Source organism: Podarcis muralis, chromosome 1 (assembly GCF_964188315.1).
Source record: "Podarcis muralis chromosome 1, rPodMur119.hap1.1, whole genome shotgun sequence".
NCBI lineage: Eukaryota > Metazoa > Chordata > Lepidosauria > Squamata > Lacertidae > Podarcis > Podarcis muralis.
This window is the reverse complement of record NC_135655.1, coordinates 32009159-32019168: the sequence shown is the minus strand read 5'-3', so window position 1 is coordinate 32019168 and position 10010 is coordinate 32009159. Positions and strand designations below refer to the sequence as shown.

Below are 10010 nucleotides of genomic sequence, written 5' to 3'. Positions count from 1 at the left end.
AAGCTTCCCCTATAGCTTCCACTTTATTTTATTTTTTTTATTTTTTTGGCGGGGGGGGGGGGGGGAGATCACGTTTCTACATTATATTTTAAAGACCATATATTTTTGTGAACATATAAAAAGGTGAAAACAATTAATCTTGTAATGCCTTTAAGGTCAAGCACATTTATTATAGCATAAGCTTTCATTTACTTCAGACAGTTCTACTTGTAAAATAGGAAAATGCATAAATCTTTTGATCAGCCTCTGAGCTCAGAATTAACATGGTTTGATATGGACCAGACAGAGCATAATAAATACAGTATTTGTGCCACTCACAAAGTTTTCTGAGCAGCTTAAATATTTAAAAACAATTATAGATCATTAGAACAAGAATACAACACAGCACAAAAAATATTAACTGAGCAGGGATTAAATGGTCTGTGCAAAAGCACTTTTTGAAGCAGCTCACGTGTACTTGCAAGCTGTTTCAAAGTAGCTTTTGCAAAGGGTTTAAATGCAGCTCCTGTGCTCTCATTTGCTCAAAAGGGAGTGCAGAGGCTGTTTTAAATCCCTTTGCAAGTCTCCCCACCCACTTTACATCCCCAACCCTCTGGGAATTGGAAAAGGCTTTGCAAATCTCCTGCCACTTCTTTTTTGTGCCTCTGAGATCAGTGAGCAAGGGTTTTTGAGAAGTGGGTGGCCCCACTCACGTCAATTTTGGCCTGCAAGGCAGATCTTGATAAGAATCTGGCCCATGGAGTCATAAAGGTCCCCCCCCCCACCTGTCCTCAATGAATAAAGTAACTTTAAATGTTACTTTAAATTCTATGAATCTTGGGTTTAATGATTTTTATTCATGTTTTTGAAAATAGAGTTAATTTTTACTAAACGTTCAGATGGAATAACAACTCATCATGCTTTTCAGTAGTTGCTACTAGACTAATATACCACTGCTTTTGGAGCATAGGCACTTCAGTTTACTCCCTAAGCACATTTATCTGTAAGCAAGCCCATTTATCCGCAATCGGACTTACTTCCAAGTAAGCCAGCATAGAATCATAATGGCATCTTGGACTGTAAATCTCAGTGAACTTGTAACAATAAGAAATCTAGGTTGCTAGGGAAAATATAATTTTATGAGCCTTGCATGGCCAAGGGATGGAGAAGAGGATTTAGCATATATCCTCTGGCCATCTTTTGTTTTAAAAAATAGTGCAAATGAGTTACTGAAGGGAAATCTATAAACTCCTTGTTGCCAACCTGTCTGTAGAAACAAAACTGGCTAAAAACATCTACTGTAGCAATTCCATTGTACAGCTTTCTGAACCTGAGAGGCATAAACGTTTAAAACATTACTATGGTACTTTTCAATTTAAGTTAGTGCAGAATCTGTATGGGTACCATTAGCATGAAACGTCCAAACAGGATGATGCTTCCAGGATCTGTGTCAGCATAGCAGGCTGCATATGCACATACCTCCCCACTTCCACCCATCCAAGTACAGTGGTACCTCTGGTTACGTACTTAATTCATTCCGGAGGTCCGTTCTTAACCTGAAACTGTTCTTAACCTGAAACACCACTTTAGCTAATGGGGCCTCCCGCTGCTGCCGCGCCGCCGCCGCTTGATTTCTGTTCTCATCCTGAAGTAAAGTTCTTAACCCGAGGTACTATTTCTGGGTTAGCCGAGTCTGTAACCTGAAGCGTATGTAACCTGAGAGGGATGGTGCCAAATCTTTTGAGGTTGCCTAAAGAAGTGCAATACATTTGTTATCTATAATCTAGTATATATCATGATTACAAATTTTTATATAAAAGCTTGTTAGCTTCAGTTCTTCGTGCTGAAGAAGTTGCCTAACCCTGATCTAATGACGTTTGATTAAAGGGGGGGGGGAATGAGCTTTAGGCACCTGAAGACTTCCACTGGGTTCCTACTTTGTTTGTAGTATCCTTTGCCCCTCTTCAGCTAGTTCTTGTATAATGCCAGCTTTGGTATTCCTCTGCGACTTATGAGTCCTGTTGATTAAAAATTGTGATTTCAAAATTTCATGCTATAAAATCACTGGAAGTGGTGGTCATAGTTGCAAAGTTCACATCTGAATCCTACTCTACTTCTAAGGAGTTCCGAACATCCTATATACTGTTTTCCATATTTCATCCTCACAAGAACTGTGTGAGATACGGTACTTTAGACAGTGTGACGAGCCTAAATCCAATCTGTGAGCAGGGACTTTTATTATTATTTCAGTTTATAGTCAAAGGTGGCTAAACACATCAATAATGAAACAGTTTTAAAATTCTAAAAACGTTCTTTCAACCAGTGATCTCAGGGTTTCCAGGAACAGGTGTTTTTTTCCCCAGCCATCAAATGTCTGAGTAAACTGAGTAAATCCTGAAAGTCAATTATGAGGGGAGACACACCGCACAACAGGGGCACCAACTCCAGGGCCCTGGGGCCTGGCCTCTGCCAGCTGGTGCCTTACCTCTGGCGGCGACTGGGCTGGGGCCTCTGCCTCTGCCGTGAGGCCTCTGTTGGGGCACATTGCAGCCATGGACGTGCTTCTGGGATGCAGTGGGCCCCTCGCCACCATGACTTTATGACATTGTGGCGCCCAAGTCAGTGCTGCTGCCAAACCAGGAAGGACCTATGAATGGGGAACTCCTGCTGAAGAGGCCCTGTCACATGGAACTGCGAGCTGGGGAGCCCCCATCACCAACAAGGCATCACCTGCCAAACAGGTAGTTTCCTATTTGGGAAGATTCTCTTTCATGTAATTTGGTCCCAAGCCAGTTCATCTTGAATTGGGTCTGGTAACTCCCTGACAACTTCATGGCTTGTTAAGTGCAAGTTTCTTTCCTTCTCAGCATAAATGCCCCTATATCTAATAGGTGAATGTAGAAGACTATTTTTTACAAAGCTACAAGTGATTTTCTGTTCTTTAAATACCTTTGTGATTCAGACTGCTCCTTCCCTACTAGGTCAGTGGTGTCTCCTCCTTTGCTTTTCACAAATTCTTCATTCAACCCAAACTGCTGCAAAGTGTCTCGAAAAAGCTTCTCTGCCCCCTGACGGGCACCTTGCTGTGGAATTCAGAAGACAGGCGGTTTAGTAGGCCCTCTTCCCTTCATGAATACTTACAGTTATTCCAAGCGATCGCTCTAAACTAGAAAAGTAATTGGATATTTCTCTCAATATGGAAGAAGCAATTATATTTTAAAATGTTTGTGAATTCTTTGAAGACCATTATATTCAAACATATACCTCAGTTTATATTGAAAACAATATTTTCCTATTTAGTGTACAGTATTTTCCCTATCATTACAGCTGGTCAACAACTAAATTTTGTTCCCTACCAAACTCTTTTTCCCATGAAGTTTTTTTACCCTTCCAGAATGGCAAAGAGGTTACTTGAATATTGACTCCCTGCTACAACCTGCTGGTATTTACTGTTTGATCCTCTAAACCTTGACAGTTTCCCCATACCAAAATAGTTACCTTTGTGACCTGTTCAAACATATATGGTCTGTTTTTCACTCGCAACTTCATCTCTTCAAGTTCCTTTTTATACTCTTGTGTTCTTTTTCGGTCATTTTGCCTGAAACAAAAGGTTTCCGTACTATGCATCATCTTCAGTTACTCTGTGCTGCACTTTTAATTATCGGGTAGGAAGGCACATTTAGATATAGGAATCTCTCCACAGAAATGGGCTGCATATAGATCTGCTATGTGGGTGCAGAAGAACATCTGGGCACCTATGCTCCCTGGCAATTCATTTATAACATATTTATACTGTTCAACAAAACATTTATAAGCAATTTACATAAAAATAAAAAAGCAATAACATTTCTTAAAAACAAGGTAGGACAAGGTAGGTTGGTGCACCAACCAAAGTTGGTAATGGGTGCTCAGAGCCAACTGGGCCTCTAGCATCAGTGATTGATCTAGCAGCACCCTCAAATGATGCTCTACCTCCAGAACGGGTACAAATTCAATTTCCCAAAACTGAAAAACTCCCACCCATAGGATCTCTGTCTTGTCAGTATTCAGTTACAATTTATTAGTGCTCATCCAGTCCATGATAGCACCCAGGGAAAATAATAATAATAATAATAATAATAATAATAATAATAATAATAATATTTTTAAAAACCCAGTCAGGCAGAGAAGAGGGGCACAGTAATGAGATGTTGCTTTTTTGGGAAAGCCTTTTAGATCCAAATCTGAATCCCTTTTCTATTACAATATATTATTTTTCAAATTCTGGGGCTGTGTTACCAATTATATCTAAGGATAGTGGTGAGATAAGCATGAAGTGTAAATAAATAATATGACTGCTGTCTGTTGGCTATGAACACTTGAAGCTCAAACCCATTTCTCATACCGAGCTATCAGTAATTCCAACTGAAATGATTTTGCTTCAATAGTACGCTACCAAAGCCAATTAGCATACTGACCAGTTTTGCTTCAGCTTTTCTCTGTGTGTTTCCTCCAAGCTTTTATGGGGATCCAAAGCTTTTGCTCGGCAATTCAGAGACTTATGCATAGCTTGACCTCTCTTTCTCTGCAACTCTGCCCAACGAGCTCCTTCATTTTCCTTGTATTTTTTATCCTCTTGAAGGCGTCTATAAATATACATGCAGATAATGGGATATGATCTTATTTCAAAATAAAATCACTAAGCTTTCCAAAACAAAACGTATACAAAGCCAGTTCATATATCCAAGTTAAAACAATATTGTTCAAAGTATATGTGGTACTCTCTTAACTCTGAATTTTAGCAGGCTTTTGGGAATTTTGTTCAGGGGGGTATCCAAAAGCATAGGTGGCCTCCACCTGCCATGTGGGACAGGCAGGGTTATATTACAAGGTTTTGAAGGCATTGTCTGGATCAGGATGTTCCACCTTTGCACGTATTCATACTTTAATTAAATGAGTAAGTTACTCACTTAATAGCAGACTGTCTCTTTCTCACTGCATCTGTGATATATATTGGAAGTGTGTTGGAGGAGAGGGAAGAAAGGTAATTCAAAGACCGACTCCTTTGTATTGGTGCCCTGGAAGGTTGTGGAAAATCCTGAAAGTAAGAATATTTAATATTGATTTTTTTTAAACACACTTTTTTGTACAATGCTTAGTTGCAGCTGTGCTCTCTTCGTGTGTGTGTGTGTGTGTGTGTGTGTGTGTGTGTATATATATATATATATATAGTGTTTGCTATTTGTTATTATCAACCTGCAAATACTTGTCTCTTATGAGGTTCACATTTTTACATTTGGAAAACATTATGCTGACAGGTAAGTGGGGCGAAGAGCTGCCGATGTGGAAAGTGACACATCCTGTACACAACAGGATGTTATCCTGCTACATACATAACCATTTCCTGATCTACAATAAAATCTCTCTTTTTACTCCATGACTGCTAAGATTACACAAGTGTCTTGGGTGAGGTACTTTGCTGAAAGCTTTTTTTAAAAAGTCTGAATACACTGTTTCAACCTCTATCTATATGGTTGCTGACACTCTCAAAGAATTCTAATTGGTTGGTGAGACAGGACTTGCCTTTGCAGAAGTAATGGTAGATCTGCTTAAGCAAGAATACAGAAGAACAACTTTGCTGATCTAATCTTTAACAATACTTTCCACCAGTTTTCCTGGGAGAGGACAGATGTTAAACTAAACAGCATTTAATTTCCAGGATTCCTTTAAGAACAATTAGGGTTACACTGGCCACTTTCCAGTCCTCGGGTATGGAGGCTGATTTGAGAGACAATTTACATATTTTTGTTCAGCAATTTTACATTTATGTGCTTTAAGAACTCTTGGGTGGATGTTGTCTGGGCTTGGTGATTTGTCATTTTTGATTTTGTCTACTGGGCCTAAAACTTCATCCCTCTCTCTGTTTTTCAGATTAAAGGTAAAGGTACCCCTGCCCGTACGGGCCAGTCTTGACATACTCTAGGGTTGTGTGCCCATCTCACTTAAGAGGCCGGGGGCCAGCGCTGTCCAGAGACACTTCTGGGTCACGTAGCCAGCGTGACAAAGCCGCATCTGGCGAGCCAGCGCAGCACACGGAAACGCCGTTTACCTTCCCGCCAGTAAGCGGTCCCTATTTATCTACTTGCACCCGGAGGTGCTTTCGAACTGCTAGGTTGGCAGGCGCTGGGACCGAGCAACGGGAGCGCACCCCGCCGCAGGGATTCGAACCCCCGACCTTTCGATCGGCAAGCCCTAGGTGCTGAGGCTTTTACCCACAGCGCCACCCTTCCTTCAAAATTTAGTTCAGACACTGTGATTTGCTATTTAATATTAATAGTAATAAAGTTGTTATTTACTATTCGAAATACACTTCAATAGAAGTACTACTACTGTTAAGACTTCAAGCATAAGTTGGTGCCATTGAGACTCTTCTTGTTTTATTCCGCAACATTTGTTCCAAAGAAAGCTGACCTTGATCTAAAACTATCTCAACACAGAGTTAAATGGATGGTAAAGTATATTTGGTGTTTTGCACTCATGAGTGATTTGTATGTAAAGGAATACAAAGTGGTACAAAGATAAAAGCAATCCCTTTTACCATCATCCCCGGATTAGGCACTTGATGTTTGCAACAGAGATTAGATGTTCTAAGTCTGAATGGTTTATTATGAGTTGTTTCTTTGATTTCTCGTTTGCTTAAAGCTTCTCTCTGGAATGCCCAGTAAAGTCCTTCAAAGTCAGGCACAGATGTATTGATTCTTGGTTTAAAACTGAAGTTATCTTGCAGAAAGCTCAGTTTTTTCTCCCTGTTTATAGAGGTAATTTGGGATCCTTTTTTTCTCTTGCCAAGCTCAATAGGAGCCCAGGAACTTTCCAATAAATCCTTGGCTCTCATCTGAATACGGATTTTTCGTAAGAGTTCAGCTTCTGGGGAGTAAAAGCAACAGTGATGAACAGTAATGAACGGGCTGGGAGAAGGTATGTAAATCTGGCTAATGCAACAGAAGAAAAGTGTTAATGACACTAATGACAAAAGAGGCTAATGGTTGAGCCAAGCGTTAAAGCAAAAGCAATAACTGAAAATCCAGAACATTTGAAACTGCCTAACACGTATCTTCTCCAAATAAAAAACTAGTTACAGGATATATCATGCAGCACAACTTAATAATGCTCATTCTTTTTAAATTTCTATTTTCTATTTCTTTTTCAAGTTCTTTTTCAAAAACCTGTGTATTCTAGAAAGGAAAATGATCAACATGAAGTCTCCCAGACCTTTGGCTAATTAAACAATCCATTGCCTTTTAAACAGTGGGGGGAGGCATAGTTTTTGTATGTTACTGTGTTTTGTGTTTTTGTGTTTTTATATTGTAAACTACCCGGTGATCCTCAGATCAAGGAGTGTATAGAAATTTAATAAAAAAATAATAATAAAATGAAATTTGCATAGCCCTGCTTCAGGAACAAGCCAAGAGGAGCAATTCATTTCTGGATACATTTTACAATTAAGAAGAATTCCCCAAAGGGATGGTACAGGTTGGCATCCTTAAAGAGAAGGATACAGTTCCTAGCCATCACCGTTTTTCAGGCTAATCAGCTCCAGAGGTTTATGAGGTGGGGCAGAGGCCAAGGCCCTGAGGATGCCCAATTCATCAACCATTGCAAATCTGTAGCATCAGAGAAGTTTCCTCCTAATTTGTATGTGATTGTTGATCACCTTCCCTGAGTCCTGTTTTTACTAATTCCACTGATTGGTCCTACTCACTCTGAGATAAGAAATGTGTTTTGTGATATGGCAGGATAAAAGGCCTATTTTCTTTTATTTCTTTTGTACTGGTATGACAGACAATGAATCTACTAACTGGAATGTCTCCTATAGCAGATGAAGAAGATACCGTCATACCACCATTAGATATTGTTGACAGTGCATTAAAAGCTGTTTTACCTTTGAGTTTATCCCCAAACATTGGTTCATAGGTGGACTTGGGGATCTTCTTCCTGACTTTTGGCACTGATTTCTCAACTGGAGTCAATACTTCTAGCATCTTCTGTCTGATGACCTCCTTTCGTTTTTCTTCTTTTTCCTGAAAACTGAAAGGTTTTTGCATTGAAAGTAGTAGTTCTCTTCTCTTTTGTGTTTCCACTTGTCTACGAATTTCATTCTTTTCCATTATTTCTTGGTAGAGTGGCAGATAGATGTGAGCAGGCACAGGTTGTGCTCTGAACTGTTTCTGGCATTCAGCTTCTTCTAGGCTTTGTCTTTTGTACTCAGCTGATTCAATTTCAAACAATGCATGTGACTTCAACTTTCTGCGAGCTTCTCGAAGTGTCATATTGAAGGGTTGAGGGACAGTGATAGGGGAGATCCATGTAGCTGAAGCACTCTTTGATCTTGAAAAGGACTGAAGAAACGAATGATGATTTTGCTCATCTTTTGGGTTATCAGCAGTGATGTTAGTCAATGAACTGAACCTTCTTAGGTTGCCAGATCTGAGGATATGGTAAAAAATAATGTTATCAATGCCAAATAAATCAAAAGAAAGGTTATATTTGAGAACTTTGAATAAATGAAAGGAGATAGTTTAGAAGTAATGATACACTAAGATCTATTTCATTATTTTATGAAATCTGTTGTCCAACAGGAGCATTCAAGACCACTGTAAAAACTTTATGCCTCTGTAGGAGAATCATGGTATGGATTTCATTAGACTCTTTTGCATCTCACCTCAAAGCTTCATGGAACTTTGATGGCAATGTCAACCTTCCATTTTCCTGGAAAAAATCTTCCAGCTCCTTGTTCTCCTCTGGTGGTTCCTGGTGGTTTTCCAACTGTACCTGGTACATCAGACCTAGTTCTAACAAACATTGTCTGTTTTTCCTTTTGAGGGCCTGAAGCGAGTCGTAAAAATCCTCTGCTGAATTCGAGGCACCTACTATTTGTTCCTCTGACTGGAGGAAATCTAGCAGCTCACCGCCATCGGGCAGAGAAACATTACTACCCAGTTGCAAGTCTGGAGACTGTGCTTTAATTGGAAACACCTAGGCAAATCAGAACAGCAAAACAAAGGTTTCAAACACAGAAGAAAAAACTATTTTGAAAATGCATTTCCATTTGAAATACTGTATACCACTTTGCACTTTGTATACCTGAAGGAGCGTCTCCACCCCCATCGTTCTGCCCGGATGCTGAGGTCCAGCACTGAGGGCCTTCTGGTGGTTCCCTCATTGCGAGAAGTGAGGCTACAGGGAACCAGGCAGAGGGCCTTCTCGGTAGTGGCGCCCGCCCTGTGGAACGCCCTCCCGTCAGATGTCAAAGAGATAAACAATTACCTGACATTCAGAAGACATCTGAAGGCTTCAGGGAAGTTTATAATGTGTGACATTTTAGTGTATTTTTGGTCTTGTTGGAAGCCGCCCAGAGTGGCTGGGGAAACCCAGCCAGATGGGTGGGGTACAAATAATAAATTATTATTATTAATCCAGCATTTTCCCCCAACAAGCCTGTGCCCAGTTAACTTGGGAGTAAAGAAAGACCCCTTGAACTTGAATGGGATCCCGCCGCTGCACGAAAGAGGTTATTCCTTGTAAAAAAATTATAATTTTTAAATTAAATTGTTATTTGCTATTTGTGGTGACTGTTGCTGTTACAGGTCTGGCCCGCTCCCCTCTGCCGCCCACCGGTTTCCTCCAGGGATGCCCTCGCACTTCCATCCCCATCATACCCGACCCCCATTTCCCTCTCAGGTGAAGCCGCTGAGGAGCCGCCATGGCAACGAACAACCGCCGCCTGTTGCCATGGTAACAGACCGCTTACAACCGCCCCGCATACCCGTCGAATCTCTTCCTTCGGGACCACCGCTTCGGCCCCGCCCGCGGCCCCCTGAGGTTCCGACACTGTCATCGCCCCCTCGCACCTGCTGCGCCGCCCGCAGCGCTCCGCCGCTACCAGCTCGCCGTGCCCGCTTGTAGCTCTAGCCAATAGGCACCCTCCTTTTTTGTGTCGCTCCTCGCACATTGGCCAATGACCGCGGTCTGTTTTCCGTAGCTCCCGCCCA

The 10010-nt window shown here is 41.0% G+C and overlaps 1 protein-coding gene across 3 annotated transcripts; it reads right to left on the bottom strand.

Moving 5' to 3' along the window:
- Positions 1-133: 133 nt before the first annotated feature.
- FAM161B (FAM161 centrosomal protein B) lies at positions 134-9952 on the bottom strand. 3 transcript variants are annotated; one of them, XM_028719956.2, is made up of 10 exons: positions 9785-9928; positions 8681-8994; positions 7901-8445; positions 6557-6885; positions 4929-5056; positions 4437-4604; positions 3478-3577; positions 2929-3062; positions 1892-1997; positions 134-1729 (listed from the first exon to the last, which is right to left on the bottom strand). In XM_028719956.2, the coding sequence occupies exons 1-9, from the start codon at positions 9854-9856 to the stop codon at positions 1913-1915; spliced, it is 1875 nt and encodes a 624-aa protein (XP_028575789.2). In that variant the 5' UTR covers positions 9857-9928; the 3' UTR covers positions 134-1729; positions 1892-1912. The 3 variants fall into 3 exon arrangements, with proteins under 3 accessions (XP_028575789.2, XP_077781834.1, XP_028575781.2); XM_077925708.1 differs by having other exon boundaries at positions 134-1997; positions 9870-9952; XM_028719948.2 differs by having other exon boundaries at positions 134-1997.
- Between the last annotated feature and the right edge of the window lie 58 nt (positions 9953-10010).